The 26,916-nt window shown below is 38.2% G+C and overlaps 1 protein-coding gene across 1 annotated transcript in view; it reads left to right on the top strand.

Moving 5' to 3' along the window:
- The window catches only part of Rab3c (RAB3C, member RAS oncogene family), a 183,659-nt gene that overhangs the window by 82,332 nt on the left and 74,411 nt on the right, over positions 1–26,916 (top strand). Inside the window, exon 2 of the mRNA XM_035439138.1 lies at positions 191–309. Coding sequence (XP_035295029.1) covers positions 191–309 — 119 coding nt within the window. The remainder of the gene's footprint in view (positions 1–190; positions 310–26,916) is intronic.

Genomic DNA, 26,916 nt, shown 5'->3' with positions numbered 1-26,916 from the left:
GAGGGATTTCTTAGAGTACTGCAGAAATGACTTGTGAGTATCAATAGGAAAAGCAAAACTAAGGGAAAAACAGCTGTGCATTATACACACAGCATTTTAGGTGCTATTGTGATTGCTCTGAAAATTATTAATCACTTCCCCAAAGTGTCTTGCTTTGTTTATGAGACAGTATCTCTGTTTTGTTTATTAGGACACAGCAGGCCAGGAGAGATACAGGACCATCACCACAGCCTATTATCGAGGGGCCATGGGCTTCATTTTAATGTATGACATCACAAATGAAGAGTCCTTCAATGCAGTACAAGATTGGTAAGTTACTGCCATTATAAGTGGTGATAGTTTTCCATTTGACAATCTATTCCTCCCACAGCAGTGGTCATGGGGCAATGTCTATGTATGTTTATCACAAACTACAATCCCACTTGTGTACTGAGGCAAAGAAAAGTTGGTTATGCTCACAACCATTGTCAGGAGATTAGCAAGAAGTCATTTGGGTGACTTTTCTTCATTTTGTTCCCTTCAGTGTTTTGCATCCAGAATCTTCCTTCTATAGAATTGAGTATATTGCTATAATGTAAATGATGACTTGGAAGTTTATTTATCTAATGTAGGGATCTAGAGAGTAACACTGGTGGGCCTTGACCCACAACTTGTTCTTTAAATAAAGCTTTATTGGAACACATCCAGGCTCATTTGTCTATTATCTGTTATGCTTCACACCACAAAAGACAAGGTAAGTAGCTACAGCAGGATCCATGTGGCCCATAGAGGCCAAAACATTTCTCCCTGGACATTTGGAAGAAAGTTTTGTTTATTCCATTTCTAGTAGATTTGTTAAATAGATTATTCAAACTAGAGCATTTGAAAGGACCTAGGACAAAAGCAGGGTCACACCTGGATCCTTTGTGACTCTTAGCTCTACCAAACTCTGTGAAAATACTTGTATCCATAATGAGTGTGGTGGCGTGAACTAGGAGGATTTAGTTTCTGATAAAAAAAAAAAAAAAAAAAAAACAAAAAAAAAAAAACAAAAAAAAAAAAAACCAACATGTCCCCAAAGGACCATTCAGTTAACAGTTATGTGTGTGTTATCTGGCTAATTGCCATTCCCAGCTGCAGTCATTTCAATACTCACTGCTCTGCTAGAAATGCTGAGACCTGTGCAAGGATGCAGAAAGTCTTCTCATTGAAGTTTTCATACATCAGCATTCTGATGCTGTTTTATACAGATCCTCTTGCCCCATTGTTTCAATGAGTTATTTCACCACCAAGAGAACGTACAGTGATGCACCTGGCTTATTAAAAAGAAATGCCGGTAACATCAGGAGCCCCCACAGTCAACATTGCTGATTCTACTATCAAGGTGATAGAGGAATGATCAACATCTGCCTCTCTGAGCATCCCTCTGTGGTCCAGTGAGTTAGACGTCACCACACTAATGTTTATACTTCCTCATGTGTCAGCAAACTCACATTACCTCAGTCTTCCTCTACCTCCAATTGTCTAGACAACTCTAGTGTCCTGTCCCTATCCCTCTGAGGTTCCATTCCTGTTTCTGAAAGACACATTTTGCAAATCACTCTTCTTTCTCTGATCCTTCTTCCTACTCCTCCCGGGCACCAGTGATATTTTTCTGTGCCCTGTCCTTGATCATTTTTTTCACTTCCCTAGTTTCATTCATCAGTTAGATGTCTGACTGTGGTTTGTAAACTGCTCTTGCATTTCCAGGTATTCAGAATATTTATTCTACCTGGATCCTTTCCTAGTGCCTTGAAGTCATTTATCTTCACCTGAATCTGCTCACCTTCCTTCCTGACATAATTCCTGACTTTCACTATCTGGATCTGGGCGAGCTCATGCATATTCACATATTTAACATGAGAGTCCTATGACATGTGTCCTGCCTTTCCCCTCCTTCTGTGGCCATCCTCTTTTAGTTTCTTAGTGCTGTATTTTGCTCATACCCTCATTGGAAACTTCAGATTTTCTTGATCTAAATTTCTTTGTTTCTTAATACATCCTACCCCCTTGGGTCCTTTCAGGTTCTTCTAAAGAACATGATTTTGAAGTTTCTGAAACACTCCTGTCCAAATGCCACAGCTCACTATTGCCTCCTGAGTTGGAACTTTCTTGGCTTGGCTTCAGACACACTACCTCATGATGATGCTGTAACTCTGTAACATTATTTTTCTGTATTGTAGAGAAAAACAGAAAGTACTTTTTCTGAAACTTCCCCTAAACATTCCAAACTTTCAGCATTTTTTTGCTATGCCTCTTTTGGATTTGTATATATTTTTCATAGCTCCCTGTTCCATCTGTCTGCAGGCATCTAGATTTCTCCAAAAGTGAAGAATAAGAAAGTCCATCCTTGAAGAGCACTACTATTTACTCATTTTTCTTACCCCCACAGTTACATAGCTACTCATTCATTGGGAATTCAATTTTGTTTTTAGTATTCATTCAGCTGACAGTTACTGAGTGTCTATCCTGAGAGCTGAAGGCCAGACTTGCCTATGCCATCATTTTCTGTCTTAGTGGATCATCCATAAACCAGTTATATGACTAAGGTCTAACATCTTGGTATTTTGATTATCATAGCACAAGCCCCTATAATTCTGAGTTCCTGAATTCTTCTCAAATACATTCCTCTCCTTTCTCTCTATTGTCATTGATGTAATCCAAACTGTCATTTAGGGACTTTCTATCTTGTCTCCATCTCTCTTGTTATAAAATACTTTCAGTAGTTTCTCATGCCCTGTGGTAATGATTCTGGAAGCACAGGTAAATCACTGTGAAGCTTTGATAGGTATTAATCCAGGCTCCATGTTGGACCCACTGAACCAGATCTCTCATGAGAAATATGAATATAGCTGTTTTCAAATTTCCACAAGTGACTCTAAAGTCCACTTGTCACTAAGACCATTGGTTTGCAATGAAATCCAAAGTCACCCTCCTGACACCATCTCCTAATGCTCTTCTCCATGTATTCTATGCTTCCGCTGGGGCAGATCTTTCATCATTTATCAAAGTTTGATCCTTCTTCTATATCTGCTCTTCTGCCTAGAGAATCTTCTCTCATGACAGCCTGAGTTTTTTTAAGAACCTTCCAAGCCAAACCCAAATGCCAACTCTTCTCCACAGCTTTCTAGTACATCTCTACCTTCCTGCTACCCCATCTCTGCTCACAGAGGCCAGTGTCACCCTCATCTCTGTAGCTATGTTATATTTTCATTTTCCACAGAACACACAAATAACCTACAAGACAGTTGTCATCTGAGTACACTTTGCCTTGAATATCAGATTGTGAGTTTGTCAATTTTCTCCTGTACTAAATACAGTACAATGCAATAAATTTTCTTACATTTTTCTAACATGTAAATTGTGGCAAAATACATACACCAGCCAGGCAGTGGTGACACATGCCTTTAATCCCAGTACTCAGAAGGCAGAGGTAGGTTGTTCTCTGTGTGTTCAAGGCCTACCTAGTCTACAGAGCAAGTTCTAGAACAGCCAGAGCTACACAGAGAGACCCTGTCTCTAAAAAACAGCAAAAAAATACATATACAAAAATAGTCATCTTAATTCTTCTGCAGTGAACAGTTGCAGTTCAGTTGCATTAAATGCATTAATCTTGCTGTGCAGCTATTCCTGCTCTCCATCTCCAAAACTCACCTCATGTTGCCAAGCTAATACTTATCTCCCCATACTTTCAGTTTCCCACAGCTCTTAAAAAACATATTCGGCTTCCCAATGTTGTAATTGTGACTTTAAATTTTCTGATAAAATTTTATTGATGATTTATTAATGTGATCACTTTAATTTTGTCAGAGTGTCTAGTTTTGTAAAAATTAACACAAAGGAAATTCATTTTGAGCATAAATATAAAATTGCCTAGTGTTTACAAAGTTTCAAAAATGGCATGATAAACTAAACACAAGGTATGTACACAGTGGAGTTAATAAGACAGTGACTGATTCTAAAGAATGGGGAGAGGATAATTGTTAAAATTCACCCTATAGACCAGGAAGAAGGGCTTGTGTGGTAATACTTTATTAGTGTGGGAGAAGTAGAATTCAGAAAAAGAAATGAGTCACATTGCAAGAGCAAAGACTTTTTGGTGAATATGTGTATAATACAGTCAAAATATAGACAAGTTCATGGATCCGTTGCTCAAACCTGCAGTTTGCTAAGTTGTAGAGGCAAACACAACAATAGAGTGGCACTATAGTATTGGGAGAAATGAGACTATCAGTTTTTAAAGAAAGTATTCTACTTCTATTCTTTCACTAAAATTTTAGTTAAGAAATAAACTAACAAGTGATATTCTAGATAAAAGGGTCTCCAGTAGGTTAAATAATTACAGGAAAATAAGGTTCCCATTAAAACTGATCCATCACCCTTGGGATAGTTTTTCAGATGGTTTGTGTTCAGAGCATCTTTTGGATCTCAGGTGGGTCTCGTCCCCAAGACTGTAAATGAGAGCTCCACATCCTTACAAAAGTCTAGCTCTGTGACTCGCTGCACCTACATACATCACTGAGCATTTTAATTTGACTTAGAAATCTGCCGAATCTGTGACTTTACAACTTTTTGTTCGAAGTGTGACATGGACCACAGTCTGTGGTATTTTTTCTTAGAGAATGTCTTTGGCTTGTAACTCCCACCCTCATCTTATTTATTTACATTCTTCATTTTGTGACACAGTGCAGAACTATAAATATAAAAAGGGTTCTTTTTCAGGCAGGAAATCTGGAGAGCAGATTGATTGTTCAGCACCAGACTGGGGATAAAAGTCTAACACCATCCTCCCACCAGTTTTAAATAATTCTTCCTGTGACATTCGGTTACCCTGCAGATGTACTAGAACTAGAATGGAATGTCACCTTCACACATTCTCTTCCTCTAAAGTTTTCTCTTTTCCTTCACCTTCCAAACATATCTCACAGTCAATCTTTGTTTTTATTTTTGTTATTATTTTGGTTTTTTGCTTTTGTTTTTTGAGACAGGATTTCTTTGTGTAACAGCTCTGGCTGTCCTGGAACTTGCTCTTTTCAACTTTTAAATCATTTCTGCAACAGATTAGAAGGGACAGTGGCAGGACTAGGGCAAAATGTCTGACCTTCAACATTCTCCACAGCACCACATTGGACCTCAAGCTGCTTATTCTTTCTCCATGAACAACAATGGCTATGATGGCTACCGTTTTTTTATTGTTGATCCGACTCATCTGTAAAACATTTTCCTTATGTATAAAACCCCACTTAAACTCAAGGTGCACTTAGAAGATAAATGTCTGCCTAATCAATTCATGGCCCTTTTCAGATCAAACAGCAACAAAACCCAAATATCCATTTCCTCTATTGTCTTTTGTATGTTAATTAACACCTGATAAAGGTTGGGTGTTTCATCTTAGTTTCTCATTTTCCCAGATCTCATATCCAGCCCTTCAAAAGAATTTGTGTTTTTACATTTCAGATTGAATTTTGAAATGTAGTCTTTTCTCTTTACTCATAATTATTCCCTACAAGGGTGCTATGAATGTCAATTTAACGAATTATTACTGAATTATCTCATAACAGTACTAGCCAAATGATTACAAACCATGGTTTTTGTGTGTTTCTACAAAAAGACTTTTTTAGCATATATATCGCTGCTATGCTGGCATTGAACTCATAACCAATGTGCTGTCTATGACTCATGCCTAGAAGAACCTTATCTAACACAAATATGTTTTCTTTAAGACACATCACATCCTTGTGGTGCTCAGAAACTACAAACAGTATTTTAGCAATATGCTTGAGGAGTACTTTTGACAGTAAAGTCACACAAACAAACACACACAAAAATCACACAAAAAGTGTAAATTATGGCAACAAGTTAATATGGAAAATGTTCCTGTGTATACTATGAATGCTGAAACAAGAAAACATAGTGTGGTCATACCCACTCTCAGCTACATTGGTGCGCAACAGATTGTTACCATAAATCTTTCTGCCAAATGACGCCTGAGCCCCACCGCCACGTGTGAGCTTTACGCCAGCCACCCTCGCTTAGATATGAGTCTCCTTGCCATGTCACTTCCTGCCTGAATCATTACTTCTCTACTACATTTCCCAGAATCCTGTTTGACTCCCAGACCTTGCTTGCCATTGGCCAAACAGTATTTTATTCAACCATCAATAAGATAAACATACAAAGAAGTACATTCCCCATCAACAGATGACTCAGAGATGTTGGCCATCATCTCAAAGTCACAAGTAATGACAACCAACAGGATTTTCATAACCTTCCTACTTCCCACCATTTGTATTAGCTTGCTAAGGCTTCTATAACAGAGTGTTAAAAGCTGAGTGGTTCAAACAGAAAAAAATGTACTACATAATATTTTTTGTATGTTTATGTGATCTCTTGGTTGTCAAATGATGCCTCTCTTTGGAGAGGTTGTGGAAATGTAAAGACATGAGACCTTGTGCCAAGAACTGGGTCGCTGGGGACTGGTAGTCTTGTCTTTTGCTGCTTCCTGTTTCATTTTATGCTTCCTGGTTAGATGTGAGTGAACTCTCCTCTGCCCCAAGATCCTGACTCTATGATGATCTGCCCAGTCATTCAGGAGCCAAGCAACTATGTATTGGGCACTCTGAAACCATGAGCCAAGATAAATCATCAATCAATCAATCAATCAATCTCCATCTGTCTCTATCAATCTGCTTTTCACAAGGTCATAGCCATATTGGATTGGGGTCCACCCTAATGGCATCATGTTAATTTGATCATTCTATTTCTAAGTTAGGTTAAAGACTATTTCTAAATTAAGTTACATTTACAGGTATTGGGGGTATTATTTTTTCATCATCTTGAGAGGTTCAGTAAGGAAACAATTCAACTCAACACACTGTTGCTCCCTGGCTATCCTTTCATTTTTTCCTGTCTGGGTTCATGAAACAATCTATCTTGACTCCTTGCTTCTACTACTGTCTAGTCTCCAGAATATTTCAGAACCAACTGCCATGAGACTTTCAAAACATAAGTTAAAATAGGTCATTTCTCAGATCCAACCTTCATACTATCTCCCCTATCCTACACTAAAGCCAACACCTTGCTCTCTCCAACCTTGCCACCAGCACTCTTCTTATCTGCATGCTTGTCTATCCATACCAGCTTTTTTTTTTTTTTTGCTCTTCCTGGAATAGAAAAGGAATGTTTCTGTCTCAAAGCATTTATATCTGATATACCACAATCTGTGAGTCTCTTTTCCAAAATAGCAGTATGAACCCTATCACCTCACTTATGTTCATGGTATTGTGTCCTCAGGAAGATCTTTCTCTCACCACACACAGTTTCTGCAGTGCTCCCTACCCCATCTCTCTGCTTCTTGTTTTCCCATAGCATTAATAGTCTTCCTTAGCATTTATAATTAACTTGTTTGCCATCTTCATTAACTGTATCCCACTGGACATGAAAGTTTCATGGGATGAGAATCTGTTCCTCTTACCCAGAATTATGTTCTCTATAATTATATAGTCCTTGAAATATACAAGATGTTTGAGAAATACTGGTTAAGTGAATGGATACTACATGGATGGAGAAGGAGAAAAGTTTAAGTTTGATTCTTAACCAGTTTAAGTCTTCATAGTAGAGCACAGATCCAGAAACATGAATGGTGTATTTTCGATGCAGAGTTGATGAATGACAATGGAAATAATACCCATGTACCATGAAGAAAGCAAACCATTTAATGCCCTCAGTTCAGATCATGTGAGGAGGCAGTGTATATTTCACTATACCTTCACCCTCCACAGTAAGAATCCTGCCCTTTCCATAATAGCCATGGAATATTTGATTTGCACTGGCTTATCTTACAGATTGTATTACTGAAGCTACTATTTTTTAAAGGGGTATATTTGTAGAATAGGTTAGTACAAATTAAAGGTACTCTGCATAAAAGAAACCAGGAATATGGGAATTAATCTGATCAGACCTCACAGCTTCAAGTAAAAAATCTTTTACTATTGCTATGTGATCAGTCAACTTCCGATCTCTAGGTGCTGGTGTGTGTGTATGTATGAGGAGTACATGCACATACAGCACATGTGTGGAGAGGTGACATTCACTTTTTTTCTTTTGAAAAAAGAGCCTCTCATTAATGTGGAATTCACCAAGAAAGCTAGTCTGGCTGGTCAGAAAACCCCATGGATCCCCTGGTGCAATTGAAATAGTCACATTGGCTGTTTTCCAACTGCACTATCTCCACAGCTCTCTTTTTTTCCCTTTTTAACATATTCCTCTTAAGTTTCATACTTCTGACTTCCAACAAATTGGACACTGACATAGAAATTAGCTCAGTCAAGAAAGCAGGTAAAACCTTATGTCAGAGATGTCTCAATTAAGGATTTCATTTACCCAAGCTTGGATTAAAGAAGTAAACTTGGTCACAGAGAATGGTTTTGTGTATATATTTGACCCAGGAAAGGGCAAATGGCTTGCAATACATATTAGCAATTAATATGCTATCCCTGAATACAGAGTCGGGAATGGGGAATCAAGAGAAACACCCACCTTGTATGATTCTGGTTTTCATATTTAACTAACCTCAACTGTACTTTGTAAATGTTAATATTCCTTAAATATAGACACTAAAATGAAGAATAGAAGCTAATTTTTTGTGTGAGTCTAATAACAGACACAGTCACATCATAGTTAGGCAATATAAGAACATTTAAAGATTAAACTGAAAACTTGAACTCTTGAACACAAGGTATTATGTAAATGTGATTGATACTTATTCTGCTTCACTTACATTCCAAAAATATGCTTTCTGAAAGCTGCTAATGTACAGGTTTGTGTCATAATATTTGTGATAAATTCCAGTGTTTTCTAACTGATTTTCCCCAGTCTTTCTTTATTACAGTATAATTTATTTTAAAATGTGTTGCCTACATTCCAGGGTTATATTTTTCTCAAAACAAAATAATTATAACTGTCATATAGTTACCAGGGAGTGAATTCTGAAAAAAGCCCTTTTTCTAGCTCTGGGTCTTTAGCTTGGTTTGTGGATGCCTTTGCTTTAGGTTGTCATTTAAACCAAACCTCTAAAATCCACTTATGATCATCATGTCTAAGACAGTATCTAAGACATTACCAAGAATGGTTCATGGTTCACTTGTGACCTACTTGGATATTCCCATAATCTCTCTGTCCATCATGAACACTTTCCATCCAAACTGTTTCTTAATCTCAGGGAATGTGTTTGTGTTTCCTAGAGCATTTCACTGGTCCTCATTTTGTTTTAATTGCCCAACCATCAGTATACAAGCAGCCACTGCATTATGGAATGGATAAAAGACCCAATCTGCTTCAACCCAGGTCCCCCTCTATCTAACTTCAAATGTGTAAGACTGTTTACTAAATGTAGAACCCTTTAATCTAAGTGCAGAACTATGAGGCCCACTCATTCCTTTATTTGGGGGGGTAGATTTGGTCTATTTTTTTGCTGTTCAGATAACTATCCTAATTAACAATTGTATAAGATACCCCACTCACTTATCAACTCACTGCAGAAAATCAAAACAAATTACAACTATTTGAAGGGGCAAGTAGAGTAATAGCACAATAGCTGTAAGTGGATTGCATGGTTACCACAAATCAAATGGTGTGTGCCATGTGATTCTACTAATTTCAGATAGAACCAATAGTAAAGATTTTCACATACTGATCCCGTTGTAGTCATCAATTTTCAAGTTAAAATCAAGAATCAGGGTGTAAGTGAGAGAAGCTACAGGCCAAGCATGCCACATACTCTTCACTCTCAGACTTCCACAGAACCCTTCTCAGGTAGACTCCAGTGAGGCCCAGAGCCTACTTCTCATTTATAAACATCACAGTCACTGTTAAGGCAGTTTTCCTCCCCATAGCATAGTAGGTGGAAAGATGGGCAAGAGATAGCAAGGTTTGAATGTTTTCTGAGGTGATTTTCATCCAAATACTATTAGCAATTAAAATTTTAATAGTCATCCCAATATATGTCTACTCAGAGTTAGCCAAAATAAGGGCACTTGCTCAGTTTTCCACACGTTTGGCCTCACTTTATATGTCAGCCATACTAGGGCTGTCCTCAATTCAGACCATCTAGCTACACAATGGGGTCCCAAGGACTTAGCTTTAATAATCTGCTAGAATGACTCCAGAAACTGGCAAAAAATGCTATACTTATGATGATTGCTTTGTTATTTGTATACAGAGATCCAGAAAGTTCCAAACACAAAGTCTCTTAGGTCCTAGGGGATGTACACATTGTGACACATTGTGTGTGACAAAGTGCAGCATGCTGACAAACAGTGACCATCACCAAAGCTTCCATGCCCAGTGATTTTGATTTCATAATGTTTGCATTATGGTTGAATCATGAACCACATGGTTGAACTCGATTCCAAATCCAGCCTACCTGTCCGAAAGTGTACTTGATTCCACATGACTAAACAAGTCCAACTACTTAATGATGCATTTGGCCTTCCTAGCATGGTCAGCTCCCATTCTGGGTCATCTCATCAGGATGGGAGGGGTCAGTAACTGTCAGCAAAATTCTTTGTTATACAATATCTACTTACTGATTGATAAATAATCACTGGATTGAGGAAATTCACAATGTCAATTATGGCAAGTATAAAAATTGCTTTTAAAACAATAGATTCAATAGATTATTTAGAAGTAAACGGAAACTAAGAATGATTGCTTTCAGTTCCCTTGTAAAATGCCACTTTGATAGAAAACTGCCTTGAACAACTCCACCAAGGACCCATGTGGCTGACAGAAGTGCCTAGGAGCTGCAGCAATCAAAGCCTCCCTCTTCACCCTCTCCATATTAGCTTCCATATCTTCTTCCCCTGACATTCTTTCCCACTCTCATCTTTTTTGGTGCCCCCAAAATTTGTCATTCAAGTCAGTAATTTCATTGCTGATGAAGTGAAACATAGCACTAAAGCCAATATGACTAGGTCATCTTAATGCTCCCTCATCAAAATGCTTATGTCAAAATGGCAGGATAGTCCTTTTTTCTTTGCAAGTCATACAATAAATATTTTGACCCTTTCTTCCCTCTATAACCCCAGCTCTGAACAAACCCCTATTTGTCACCTTCTACCCAGAATTCCACAAGGCTTGATTAACCATGAAATTTTTGATACATTTCATATTTCTGCAGTGAGTATAATAAAAACTAGTTGTGCCCCTCAAACTCCTATCCAGCACTTCCTAATTGCATATCAAATATGAAGGCAGCTTGAAGACAGAAGGATTGTTACAGCTGAAATCATTTTCTTATCATTCCATTTTTGATAAATTGTGAATTTTAAATGTGTGTATTAATATGGTAATTTATGTAAATCCCTACATCCCTATTTTATATTCTAGACATGAGTCCTTTCTGAACTGATAGAGCAGAATTTACATCTATCACCTTATTCTATGTATTTGAAACATACCAAATATGACTTAATTTATGGAGCTAGATAAGACAGCTTATCTTGGGAAATTTTTCCCTAAGCCATGGGGGAGTTCTTTTCTTTTTGAATTTCCAATTTTAAAACCAACAATGACCCAGAGGGAGGGTGATAAGAGGAGGAGGAGGAAGAAGGAAGACCTGGTGAGGACGGTGTTATTTGATAAAGCTCCTTCAAAGAAGGGAAAAGTGAAGAGGCTGTGAGTTCTGGATACAGTGAAGAGAGCTGGGAAGGCTTCAGATGTCCCTAAAGTTTCCTTGCCTCTAAGTTAGGAAAAAACAACAAACCCAAATGCTGTAGGAATTTGCCTGTATCTAGTTGTTCCCAACTTCATCTGATGCAATTAAATACAGAGACAGAGTTCCTGACCTACAAGATGCCTGCAGAGAATAAAGGGGAAAAGCTAATGGAGCAACAAATGGCTTTTGGCCTTTGATCTCCTTCAGACAGCACAGTTTAATCTAGCCTATACAGAAGACCCACCTAGAGAGCTGCTGAAGGCATGGCTATCTTCTGCCACTTCAGCCCTGAGCTCTGCATTTGCAGCTCCAGCCCCTGACACTTAAAAATGTCTCTCCATGTGGTTGTAATGTGGGGTTACATTGAAAAGTGAAAGCTTCTCCCAAGGCAAATTCTGGCCAAGTATTCTTGGAGTTATCATACATCATGGATAACAATTCAGATCTTATGTGGTGTCTGAACCTCTTGTACAGCATGATTTTGTATGGTGATTAGTTTCTCTATCTCTCCAACCAATGCATTCCAATTAGAAGTAACACTTTCGTTGTTTTTTTGTTTTGTTCTGCTTTTTTTTTTTTTTCTGTTTGAGATAAGATTTCTCTGTATAGCTTTAGAGTCTATCCTGGAACTCACTCTGTAGACCAGGCTGGCCTAAAACTCACAGAGATCCACCTGCCTTTGCATCCCAAGTGCTAGTATTAAAGGCGTGCACCACCACGACCTGGCTAGAAGTAACTCTTTTTTAGGGTATCAAATTTTTTATTTAAATTTTTTAATTACTACTCATATTTACATATCCATACACCCCCATTCCCTCACCCTTCCATCCTTCCATGTTCCCCACCAACCCCCAACCCATCCTCCAACTCCTCCCCAGGGATAGTGAGGCCCTCCACAGGGGACCTTCAAAGTCTGACACATCATTTGGGGGAAAGCCTAGGCCCTCCTTGCTGTATCTTGGCTGCAATAGTATCCCTCCATAGGGAATGGACTCCCAAAGACCATTTGTGCTCTAGGGTTAAAGACTGGCTCCACTGTTAGAGGTCTGACAGACTGCCCTGGCCTCCTAGCTGGCACCGACATTCAGAGGGCTTGGTTTGATCCAATGCTGTTTTCCCAGCTTTATGACTAGGGTCTCCATGCTCTCACTGGGTCAGGTCAACTGTTTCTGTGGGTTTCTGCAGCACTGTCTTGGCTCCTTTGCTCATCCCTCCTCCCTCTCCACAACTGGATTCCAGGAGTATGGTTCAGTGCTTAGCTGTGGATGCCTATTTCTGCTTGGAACAGCTCTAGGAATGGTAACCAAGGTAGACATCAATCTCATTATAGGGGAAGGGCATCAATGGCATCTTCTCCACCACTGCTTGGATTCTTAGTTGGGGTCATCCCTGTGGATGCTAAATATTTGTCAGCATTTTCCAGGTAGTCTATGACAGACTCACAAAGACACTTGCCATAGAATTTGGACAACACCAAAAATTTAAACCAAATTGTGTGGAGCAGCAGAATTCACATGTCACAGGTGTCATCATCAAACTCAGGACCAACTGCAGAGATTCCTGTTTTCTATAACCAACATGAGAAAATAATAGGCCTGTGCTCAGGGACAGATTCAAGCAACTGCTATAGAAAACACACAATGATGAGAATTGAGTTTTTATAGTACAGTTTGCATAGTGTTATCTCTACAAAGTTTATCAGACATTATTGTCTTATTAATAGATACAAAGAAAAGTGATAGGGAAAATGCTTCTGCAGGCTCAGAATAAATAACAGGAAACAAGCAGAGTCATATGATTTTCAGCCTTTCTACGCTGTAACCTAGGATAGGATTCCCACTAGCCTGAGCAGTATTGAATAGCTCATTTGAAATGGGGGGCGGGGTGAATACAGTTCCGGCCATGGGGTTTGCCCATTGTTTGTGATGAGATGATTGTGTAGGAGAGGTAAGAACTGAGTTCCTGGACTTCTGAGGAGGAGACAGGTGGTCACATCTGTGGCATTCTAAGTATTGCAATCTTTAAACTTGAACATCAAGGCTATTGTCTGCTGAATGTAGCAACAAAGTTGCATTCAACTCACAGAGGGCTTGAATCATTTTCTTTTAACCTCAGAGCCATCTCTCCAGCTCATTGTATCATTTTCTCAATGGAGGATTTTTGCATGGCCATCACCACAAATGAGACAAAAATGGATGACATCCTGATCTCTTGGACTTCAGAGTAAAACATGCAGTGTGTAGGCCACCAGTTGCCTTTTCAGCCTGTCAACTGCTGTCTTCCCTTCTACCCTCTCTTGTGCCAAGACTTTCATGCCACCTTTTTTCAGAACTCCCACCTTCTCACCTGCTAGTCAGGAAGTAGATGTGTTATAAGGATGTCCAGTGTATTTAGAGTATAGCCAAACCAGGCCAACAGCTGTCATCTGAAGCTGAGTGACACTGTTGTCCCATCAGAATGAAGCCTCCTTTTCAACTCTGCACTCTTCCTTAGCTCACTTCCTTCATCTGCGTCTCCTTGCTCCGTCTTGTGTATGAAGTCTGTCTAGGGTGAGCCATGAGGCAGGTGTTCCTTAAATATCCACCTTTCCTGTCATCAGGGTCAGTTGCTTTGCTGTCACTCTCTTAACAACATTCCCTCTAGCCACTTTTGAGGGCCTTACCCTGCCTGGGGAGTGGAGGGGGGATGGCTAGGGGCAGGTGGGATGTTGGGGGGCAGAGGAGGGAGAAGAGATTGACATCTGAAGCAAGCTTGTTCCTAATTTGAACTAATAAAATAAAAATAATAATAAAAAACAACATTCCCTCTATGTCTTATTCACTTATTTCACTCTGTGGAATGTGATCATTGTTTCTTCAGTTCATTGTCTCCACTGTGCTGGCTGAGTAGGAATAAGATGTATACCCTTACTCAAGCATCTCTCAAAGAATCAAATTCTTAGTAGGCACCCAGTTTACATTCAATAGATAAATGAATGAATGAATGAATGAATGAATGAGAAAATGTCTGTGCCCAGCCTCATACCCCAATGTTTCCTCCTTTTCAATAAACTCCTTTTAGCTGATTGTTTCACTGCTTTCTAGGGACTAAGTAACTTAAAACAATTCGCAGGGTATATACATCTGAAATTGATTTGATAAAGTAGATGGGAACATTGAAATTTGAAATCCCTAAACTAATCTTTAATGTCTAATGGGTTTAAACATTTAGTGTCTTTGCTCCTAGCTAAGGTTATGAGAAAATAAAAGAAAAAGTTTATCTTTATTTTAGGCAAGTGGCCATCTCTCTAACTCTCAGTGTCCCTGTAAAAGCTCACAGAAGCGGGAGTTCGTGGGGTTCTTAGACAGTCTAGTCCTTCCTCATAATTCCAAGAGCTTGTAAACACGCGGGACCTTTAAGAAAATAAAGACACCACTAAAGATAAGAGATGAGTTCTGTTGTGAATATTTTAGCAGCAATTTGGGGAGCAGCTAGCAGAGGTGGTCACTGCAAAAATATGCATACACACATAGCTACATGTAGAGATTTCAAGAGAACTGCATGTGGCGGCTTGAGCTGAGCATTAAGGACTGATTTATGACTTCTCATTAGCAGCCATGACACATCCATGTGATCCAGCACCATCCTGCATAATAATGAACTCATCAATAAAGCATATGTTTGACATCTAGGAGGCAAAGCAACATTTGCTGCAGCAGAGGTAATTCACAGTTTATCTGAGATCAAGAATCCCCTGTGTGTGGTGCTGAAGTCAAAAAACTTCCATCAAGATGTTTCAGGAATCAAATGTGCTAACAGATTCAGAAAAGATTTCAAAACTGCAGTACAGCAAATATAGAGATATTCATGATTTGACAACCAGTGTTGATGTTAATCTTGTTGATTTATGCATGGAGATGAGAGAGCTGTTTGACTGGTTCATCACTTGACTGCTAAATTGTCCTTCAAGAGACTCACACCAGGGTAGGAAGAGTGGAAAAGAGCCTGGAGATGGTGACTTTTTTTTTTTTTTACATTAGTAATTACTCTGATGGGAACTTTGAGCACTCTAATTCCTCTCAGGAATTAAACACACCCAGAGAAGAAAGGACTCTCATTGATCCAGTATCAATGCTGAACCATTTACATTAACTTCTTAACCACTGTTTTGACTAATCTGTTCTATGTATAGTTCTGAGACAGCAATAAGCACAAAGTATAATATCTTACAAATATTTCAATAAGGTTGCCAACCCTACAAAGCCAAATACAAACTGATTCAATGGAATTTCAGACAAATGGTGAAGAAATTTGTAACATTTTCTTTTGCTATCTTTGGGAAATGGTTATATAAGAAAATATCATTCCCCTATTTTAGCTAATATTCTGTGCTTCACTTGGAAATGCTGGTTTTTAGAGACCTATGGATACCTGAATACAGTGAAAATTTTTTGGAAGCACGCATAGCTTAGATTTCTCTCTGAGCTCCTTCAATTCTTGCCGCATACAAACTTTTCTATTTTCAGTCAAGATATTTATTATTTCTGGAAAAGCATATGAACTGTTGAAGACTGCAATATGAAACTATCACAAAGAGAATGAAATAATGGGGGTGGATTATTTTATGCACAATGGCTCCAACTCTTCTCTCTTCTGCCTTCATCTATCCTTATTCATTCTCTTCCCCTACTCTCCTTCTCCTTTCTCTCTCTTGTTCATATGTATGTGCAACAAATGTGTGTATATATATATTTGTGTGTTATCTTCATTTAGATAGCTTTCTTGTTCCCAGTCCAGTTTTTAAAATCTTTTCCTTAGGATAACAAAGTAAACTTTATAAACCTAACAATACTCAACACTGAGTCATTCACTTTGTAAATATTCAGCAATTTTTTTATTTACATTAGAAACAATCTTATTTTACATTTTAATCCCAGTTCCCTCTCCCTCCCATCCTCTCATGACCCATCCCACACCCCTTTAGCTCCCCAGGGATGGTGAGACCTTCCATGGTGGATCTGTCACATCAGACTAGGCCCTCCCCATGTTTCTAGGCTGAGAGAGTATCTCTCTATGGGGAATGGGCTCCCAAAATCCATTAGTACACTAGGGATAAATACTATTCCACTACCAGAGGCCCCAAAGACTGCCTAAGCCTCCTAACTGACACCCACGTTCAGGGGGCCTGGTTCGGTCCTATGCTGGTTTCCTAGCTGTCAGTCTGGGGACCATGAGCTCCCCCTTGTTCAGGTCAGCTATTACTGTGGGTTTCCTTAGCCTGGTCTTGACTCCTTTGCTCATCACTCCTCCCTCTCAACAACTGGATTCTAGGAGTTTGGCTCAGTTAGCAAGTTTTTAAATTTTATTTGGGACTCTTGGAGATTTGGTCTTCAAGTTAGCCTAGCTCTGAATTCATGAACCACCTATTCATCATCCCAAATGTTGGGATTAAAAGAATTTGTTTCCATGATTTGATAAATGTAGTATTTATTTTAGATAACAGCAAATAGCACAGTGGAGACCTTTAAATAGATGTTATAAGGTTTTATGGCTCCAAAGGGAATTTGATATTGCCTATTTATGCTTTTCCTTGTGTAAGAAACCATGATTCTTTCAGACATTTATAGAGCACATTTGGCATCTTCTTGGGTAAGGGAGGGAGTAGACTACCTACACTGTCAACACATGGCATCGTGATGTTAACTGCAATATGAACACAGAATGGAACAGAACAAAACATGTAAGGGATTGAAGAACTTCACTGCTGGCTTTCCTCCACCAGTCTCCATGCTTATTGATAACAGCAGAAATTAAGTAATTCTCTCCCACATTATAGGGAAGATTTCAAATGCCAAAGCTCTATTAACTCAGCGAGAGTGATGTGAAAACACAAACATAGTTAACCCTTCCAAGCATTGAATCTATAGAGATTTTGTCATTGTACTTTTGTGTGTTTCTCTCCACTAGGCTGAGCATTTATTTCCAAGAGGTCATACAAACCCTGCCTCACTGCTGAGTGTCACCATGGTCATGGTCAAGTGTAGTATGCAATTCACAGAATGTGCAGTAATTATTAGCATCTGAGAATCATTGCTGTGAAGTCAACTGTTACTGACTCAGGAAGCAAGTAAAATGACTTCGTCTCTAAATTCAGAATGAAGCATATCTCCAAATTTTATTGGCTTGCTTATAGCCCAACCTTTTATTTTCCAGGGTTCATGTTCTAAGTGTGATTGTCTTCTAATACTTATATTTCATACTATGAAATAGTACACCCCAGGTTTCCATTTAAGGTCCATCAGAAATTATTTAGGATTCATCATATAACTGTCCATCAAAGTTAAGCTCCTCCTTCTAGAACAGTTACTTGAAAATAGCCATAGTCAGGGACTGTATTTCCTATTGTCTCACTCCTGTAGGGGCTATGTGATGAGATCTCCTCCATAGAATACAGGTAAAGTGATATAAAGACATTGCATGCATCCTTTTTTCCCCCTTCTAATGGACTTGGCACAAAATCTTGGAGTCAATACAGTAAAAAATCTAGGGCCAGAGACAGAAGGGACCTGGGTTTCTAGAACTGACTAGGCAGTGTCCTCAGCCAGATACTTAGAAGCACTCATTCTGGACACTGGGTGCACAGAGAGGACATTTCAATCATGATTGTCTGCTCCAAGACACTCTCATTCCCAATAGTAGCTTACTTCCATTCCACACTGTTCATTTCCCCTTCTGCTGTGTCCTCTCTAAAGCCACAGTTCAGGATGCACTGTTATCATTTGTCATTTTCCAGCCCTGCTCCCCAGAGTTTGGAAAGGTTCTCTGTTTGGGGAATCATAACTCTTAAATAATTTTAGAGTGAGAGGTTCTGTGTAGCTTTTCTTTTCAGTTAGCAAGCCTTGATCTAACACCTATTATGTAGAACACACATTCTGAGACCTTGTGGGTAGAAAGAGGTATTAGTTTGTGGGTTTACAAAAGAAATGGGCATATAAGGACAAATGACAAAGGGATTTAGAAAAATGCAGCAGTGTGAATAAATCACTCAGAAAAGGCAACATATATTGCTTTCTTTACACCACACCTAAGAGCAAAGCCTCCTGGAAGAGACATTGTGTGGGGTCTCACAGGGTGGATGTGAGGTTTGTCAAAGGTATGAATCTCTGTTTTCACCTGCTAACCATTTGTACAAGGAGAGAACATTGCCTTGGATGTGACTGTACTGTCATATGACAGCCTGTTTATTCAACAGAAATAACTTTCCAGGGTTTTACTTGTACCATTCTTCCAAACAAAATTTTTAGTTAACTTTGTCACCAATAATTTATTCTTTTGCGTCAATAACTATTTGCATTCACACTCCTTAAAATTAGGCTTGAAAAAACATGATTCTTTAATCCATCTGGAATTTGAATTTGCATGTGAAAACAGATACTATTTTAATCTGTTATGAATTTATGTTTATTAATCAGCACTTATTTGTCTGTTAATTTATTTCATACAGTGTTATAAGATATTAAATGTGTGGAAGGTGTCACACAATTTTGACAACTACTATATATCACAGGTCAAGGTCCACAGTGCTTGTCTCCCTTCTCTCTCTCTTCTTGATCTAATACAGTGCTCTCCTTAGCAAGAACCAATTCCCACAATGATACGTTTGATGAGAAGTTGAAAGGTTTATGAAAAATAGCAAGCCATACAGCTGATGACTTCCACTTATTGCTTTAGTCAGAGCTTGAAGGGCAACCATCTCATTGTTCTTTATAACTCTAAGACTTTGGGAAGTAGTTCCTGACATATGTGTAGAACCGAATTATTCCAAGGCCATTTCTCTATGTCAGGAACCTAAGAATGAGCTAAGGAAGAGTTTCATTAAGTAACTGTAAATGTTATTTTTAAATTTAATAAATAATTATTAGAAAGCATTGAAAGAAATTCTTAAGCTAAAAAATGTCTAAAAAGAAGAAAAAAATGTGTCTGTCTCTCTAAAAGAGACTGAGTCTAAGATTTCACTTGATCTTTTAATATGTATGGAAATTACTCTATGAACATAACCTTCTTAAACAAAGTGTAAGCCTTTCAAATTTTATCTTATGTAGCTTATCATAATTCATGCATTCATGTTAAAAATGTAAATTAGTTAAGATTGCAAAATGGTGCTACATTTATTTAAATGTTTAAAATGTATGTTGTCCTTTATAGACATTGGCTGTTACTGTTTGTGGGGTGGAGACAAGAACCATATATAACCAAGATAAAACCAAAATGGAATCATAGTTGAGGCAGGAATCTGCGAGGTAAAATAGAGGCATGTCTGCCTTCTCTGTAGTAACAGACCACACTTTAAGACACACACAACACAGTAGGCACTTATCTTTCAAATGATTTGAAGTAGGATCAAGTGTGATCTATAGTCAGCAAGGAAGCTCATGGGGATCATGACTCTAAGTCAGGGAGGCTGAGAAAGGGGTCAGGAATCAGAATGTGGGCTGGATGAAGACAAGTGGTTTAGATGGAAGCTGAGTGTAGTAAGTGGAAGAGAGACATGTGAGGGAGATTGACTCCTTAGCTTTACACAGTGTACAATATAGCCTTCTGCCTGTTAAAGACAAAGGGCATGAGGAATTCTTTAAGCTCTTTTGGAACCCTGTAGGCCATTTTTGAAAGTGCATTGAAATTACTGCTTACTTTCTGTAAGTAGTTATCCACTACTTTCTGTTTGTGTTATCCATATTCCATGCTATAGGCCTTACTGATGGCCGTTGATGATGTGGGATGTCCTGCATGCTGCGAATATGTGTTGCTTTTATTGGCTGATGAATAAAGCTATTTCGGTCAATGGCTTATGCAGGAAATCCGAACAGAGATAGAGAGGGAGAAGGAAGTCAGAGTCAAGATACATATAGTTGCCAGGGAAGCAAGATGTAAGATAACAAGCCATGAGCTTCATGTAAAATATAGAATATTAGAAATTGGTTAATTTATAGATAGAGCTAGTCAGTAAGAAGCCTGAGTCATTTGCCTAACTATTATAATTTTAATATTAGCCTCTGTGCAATTATTTCATAAGCAACTGTGGGGACCCTGGGGCAGAGAGAAATTGGTCAAGCAGAAGAAAAATCTCTACACCTTATTTTCACTTACTTGACCTTGTATTTAGTGAGTGATGTCTTTCTTTGTTTTTCAAAAGCTAAAACTACCCTGTCAGTAATTATAATTAAAGCTGTAGGCTAACGATTGAAATATATGTCAGAGGATAATTGTTGTTTTCCTTCCTTTGAAGCTTCTAAAGCATTACCTTTTCAGCTCTACATCAAATAAATGGCCAGAGTTCTAATAGCAATAAAGCGTGACAGTAGAATGGAAAATAAGCTTTCAGAATCATGTCTTTTTAATTATGAAGCAGTTATATGTATTTAGTTACTTTAAGCTGCTAATAAAAAGTTTGCAGACACTCAGTTTTTCTTCTCTAATTCAAACTATACCATATTTTAGAAAGCTAAATTCTGGATAGCTGTTTGCTAGACATCACTTCTTGAGTCTACTCAGTAACTTTCAATTTCCTAAAGTGTGTAAATATTTGGTAAGAAAAGTGTTGACTAAGCAATGTTCCCTACTGGGAGAAATGTTGGTCTCAGTTCTCAAAATATTACTGTTAGAACGTAATAAGAAAGCTGTAATTCAGTACTTGGAAGAGAATACCATTAACCCCTAATTATGCACAAGGGACTTGGGAACACAGCCAATTATGAAAACTAACAGGACTGTGTCTCGAAGGAATATTCTTAATCTGGGATTGCTTTGGGATAGACTACGTCTAGGACCATATTGTAGAAAATTCACTGAATCAACTGATGAAAAAAAAAGGTATTTGTAAATATAAAGGAATTGGGCATTTGTGTATGTCCATGTCAAATTCTTACCTCTTTTATTTTATAACTTTTTACCTGTGATTCCAGGTAAGGAGATTCTCAAAAGTCATCCTTTTGTTTGGCTACAAATTGTTAACATGATTACTGATGAACTGTCTCCAGCTGTTTGGTTAAATGCCAAACAAGAAAGAAATTACAGCTTTGGGGAACATACAAAGCTCTGAAATTTCTACAACCATTTTTCTCAATTTTATTATTTTTTCATCTACTGCTTAAAAATGTAGATTTATTCGTAAGTTTAAAATATAGTGCATTATTTGAATAATGCAATCATTTGTTAAGGTTGCCACAAGATTAAATTATGGAAATTCACTCCCAATCTGAAAACAGGGTTACTGATAATTGAACCACCTATGGAGATTTACACTAAACATTTTATGACTGTTGAAATGTGATCCATAATTTCAAGATGCCAGATAGGGTTGGTCTTGGTGAGGTTCTTAAAGAATGAAAGAAATACTTTTAAAAGTTACAAAAAAATACATTGCTATTGAAAAGGTGGATAATAGGTTGTTTTGAGCCTACTCAAACTTCCTCCAAGATTCATAAATATTCATTGAATCAATTAGTTATTTGAAGCCTAAGCTGCTGCTGCAGAATGCAAATAATTATCTGCTAAGGTGGGTGTCCTGTCTGGAGGCTGCATTTATTTTGAAATATGTGAAAGAGACTAATGGTTATTATCTATGTGATTTTTCTCTGTGTAGAGCCATCTTGAATGAAACTACAGATTTAACAGATTAAGAGAAAGAAAAGAGAGAATGAGGCATATTGCCATTCCTTAATTCATAAATAATATATCTTAAACAACCACTTCTTCAAAGGTTTTAAGAAATTCCCAGTAAGTTCCTACCCATTTACAGAGTAATGCATAGGCAGTCAAAATATAGTTTCACAGAAGGTCTCTGCTTCCCTCAGAATGTTCAAATCCAGTGGAAATCCTTCACCATCATCTACCTCCCCTACTCTAGTCATTTTGCAAGGTGAGAAAAAATCCTTAGTGGGCATCGGGAAAGCAGGAGGATGGACAACTGAAACCAGCTGGAAGAATTTGCCTGAAGTAAACTGAGCAGCTGCCTCTAGAAGAAGAGAGGGAGAGGAGACCACTCAGTAACTTGCAGATAGGTAGGATTTCGGATAAGGGCCCAGAGACGAGCATCACAGGGGCGGAGCAGCCAACTACAGTGTGTTGTCATGGGGATGAAGTGCTTGTCCTCCTGGATCCGTGATGGCTATGCCTTAGAAAATAAAGAGAGCTCTTCCCGAGGTTCTGAGTTTAATTCCCAGCAGCTATAGGGTGACTCACAACCGCCTGTAATGAAATCTGGTGCCATCTTCTGGCCTGTAGGGACACATGCAGGCAGAACACTGTATAGATAATGAATGAATGAATGAATGAATGAATGAATGAATGAATGAATGAATGAATGAGTAAATAAATAAATAAATAAATCTTTTTAAAAAATAGAGACTGCTTAGCTCACAACTAGAACCTACAGCTTCCCCACTTCCACCTATAGCATTTTAAGTACTCCAGCTATGGTCCAGTGAGATGGCTTACTGGTCAAAGTGCTTGCTGTAGTAGCCTGGCAGCCTAAATTTGATCGCCTGAATCCACATAAAAGTAGAAAGAGAACCAGCTCCATAGAGTTGCCCTCTGGCCTCTATGTGCATTGCCACAAATGCATACAGCATCATCATAATTTAAAAATGTAAATGTTCCAGCTTTAAATGGAGAGTACATGAAGAATAAATGCTACAATAATATGTCAGGACTTGCCGTTCATCTGCTAGGATCTTGGAGGTGAGAAAAGGTCTTAAGTAGAAGTGGGAGAATCTCCCCTTTGAAGGAAGAGTGCTGTATGATTTTAGGTAGATTTATAACACAAAAGTCCTAAGTTTTAGTGCTTATAAGTTTGTCTTAACCTCATCTCTCTGCTATTAAAAAGTGAAGTAATCAATATCCTGTTTCTCCGACACTGAGACTTGACTGTATAATAAAATTATTTTTAGCATCATCCCTTTCTTGAGACAAGGACTCACTGTGTTTTCTGTTATTGCTGGACTCAAGTAATCCTCTTGTTTCAGTCTCCCTGGTAGTTAGGACTAAAAAAGTTTGTGTCCATGCTCAGCTAATTATTAACAACTATCTATGCAATCCTTGAAAGCTGTATGGAAACTATCAGGCCTAGAGGCACTAGCCTTTAGCACCAGCTACTTAGAGGCTAAGGCAAGAAGATCATAAGTTCAAGGATAGTGTGGATCACAGGGTGAGTTCAAGGCAAGCCTTGTGGTTCTGTCTCTCGTGTGTGTGTGTGTGTGTGTGTGTGTGTGTGTGTGTGTGTGTGTGTGTGTGTGTGTGTGTGTGTATAGATATGTGCACTTGAATGCAGGTGCCTGTGGAGACCAGATCTCCCTGAGCAAGTGTTACAGGTGTTTGTGAGCCACTCAACTGAATTCTTGGGTCCTTTGTAAGAGTAGTATGAGATCTTAACCTTTTATCCCCGAGCCATCTCTCAGCCTGAATTTAGCTATTCTTAGCCCAGGTACATTCCATATATTAGGTTCTAGATAAATGCTTAGCAACAGGCAAATGGGTAAAGACCAGTTTTCCTGTCAGTATGAATGTATCTAGAGTCCGAGGGCTATTTTGATAAAGAAGAGACTATGCACAGGAGATGTTAACCTCTTCAGGAATCATACACTCTTTGTCACCCTGAGCATAATGATAACAAACCAAGTATAGGTGGAAGAAAAATGCATACAAGTGTCCCAGCTACAGAGCCACAGGAACAAAGAAAAACAATAAAAAGAATGCAGATCATAGTCAATGTATTGACATCATTTCCTTCTTGAAATAAAGAAAAGTGTATGCAAAAAGAGTTGTAAATTGTATAATTAATGTCCCTCTAGTATTTATTACAATGATACTCCCTCCTCCATTGTCCCCTGCCACTATCTTTGGCCATTCAGCATCACCCATGTAGATAAATAAAAATTCTTGGTTTTTTTATTGGATTGTTTTTCTGCTCCATAAATTGATAAAACCTTTTTTTGTCAGCCTAACTTAAATTGAAGGAATCTGGGGAGAGAAACCAAAGAGGAAAATGGTAACAAAACAAAGAGACAAGACAGCTATAATATGGTGTCTATACAGCAAGCAGTTGGAGCCCACAGAGTCTGAATGTCATTTTTTGATCATGCACACAACTCTAGAAGAATGGCAGGCACACATGACTTGTGACCAAGAGCCTGTTCTCTCAAGGAGGAAAAGCATGTGGGTAATTTCCAGAAGTGACAGTGACACTGCACTTTTTGACTTCTTACTTTAGGGCAATGCATTTGACCTGCTTTAACGTGGTTAGAAGCCTGAACCAATCCTGCAAAACAAATGCTTAATTGGCTACTTGCAATTAACATTTCCCCTTAATCTGGTGACTTATTTTTATGTGACCCAGATTGTTGTTCTTTAAGGCACAGTTTGTGTCTAGACTATATCATGACAGGTATTTGTGTTTTGAGTACCATTATAGGCTGGAAGTTATCCCTAATAACCATGTGTGTGAATATAGCAATGACTCTCTCTATGGGCTTCTGTGCAAAGTCCTGTGTGGCTTGGGATCCAGCTCCACATGAGGCTTGCAACTGGACAAAACTGGACCACAGCTGAGAAAATGAAGGAGACTGTCACATTGAGTAGGAAATTGGTGATCTGTGCTGCAGAAAGCAGCCAGCTTCTCCTTGGTGATGATGGCCAGGCAGAGTATTTGCACATCTCCACTCCAGTCTTTCCCACTGTGCAGCACTGAGCAACACCTTGGAAACCAAGTACTTCTAGGTTTAGAGGCTGCTGAGTAGCATGCTATGGTTTATAAGCCTTTATCTGATTACTGCTTTTATTTTACTTTGATCTTTGAATTGAAACCAATTGTTAGGATGCCAGGACCATTTTTAAATTTAAAAGAATATCATAGTATTAACCAGATGAAGTGTTAAAACTCATATAAGTGTTTTTATGAAATGGTATTATTATTATATTTATTGATACATTTTGACATGTGTATACCATTTTAAATTTTACCCAAATTTAAAATAAAAATACTCATCTTTTATCCAGAAACAATTGTACCACTCTGTATAACTGCCTTTCAGATTCATTTCTATCCCCACCTCATTCTCATTTATATGTTTGTGTCTGTGTATGTGAGAGAGAGAGATACATATGGTGTATATGTATATATACACCAATATATAATCACACATTGTTTTGTCAAAAAAATAGCCAGTGATGTTACATATAGTATGGACCTTAATTCCACAACTGCAGCATATATTTCCTTACTTAGCTTCAGTAAAGTTAGCAACTTTGCTACAGCTAAGTTCAATGACTTACTTTAATCTGTCTTTTATACTTCAATGCCATTGCAATCAGATGAGCCAGTGATGTCCTTTGTAGCAGTCTCTCCTCCGGGACAGACTCAATCTGTGCTCAGATATTGTATTTATTTCCATGTTTTTTACCCTCATTCAATGTACATTTCTACATCTCTTCTTTCCCTTTTCCAGTATTGATATTTTGGGAGTCAAGTACCCATCTGTGTAGCTTTTGTTCAAATCAAGAGTCCTCAGGATTTTGCCTGAACTGTTCCTTATGATGAACTCTGTTGTAAAGTGGCAGATGCATAGTTGTGTCCTTCAGCATATCATGTCTGGATGTACACAATGTCCATCTGTCCTTCATTGGTGATGCAATCTTTAATCACCAGCCAATATACCTCTGATTTTCCTCACTATATCACTGCTGCCTAATTGCTCCCCTGGAACTAATAAATACGCTGTGAGAGACACTTTAAAGACATGCCAATGGCTAGCAACTCATCAAGTTTTCCCTCTAGCATTAGACTTCATTGAAAATCTCATCTGACACCATCTTCAATAAACGACCTAAAAAACAATATTCCCATTCCAACACCCCCACACCTGCCTCAGCTCTCACAGTTTCAAAGCATGTAAAAGCTCCTTGGAGTGTTAGTTATCCATATAGATCTAAGAATTTCTTTCTCCAAGTTCATAATTTGCAATAAAATTTTAATTGAATAATTTTGTCACTTTTATTCAATGCATATTAATTGATTTCTACATATCCTAAGTACTATATCCTGATATATAACAATGAGCAATAGTGAGTTATAGCCAGTGTTTCATTGCATGAAGGAGTATATTACTTACATTTGTATATAGAAATACAAAGACAGCCCCAATCCAATT

The sequence above is a fragment of the Cricetulus griseus genome, chromosome 2 (genome assembly GCF_003668045.3).
Source record: "Cricetulus griseus strain 17A/GY chromosome 2, alternate assembly CriGri-PICRH-1.0, whole genome shotgun sequence".
NCBI classification, from domain to species: domain Eukaryota; kingdom Metazoa; phylum Chordata; class Mammalia; order Rodentia; family Cricetidae; genus Cricetulus; species Cricetulus griseus.
The sequence above is the reverse complement of the archived record's forward strand: the minus strand, read 5'-3'. Positions and strand labels throughout refer to the sequence as shown.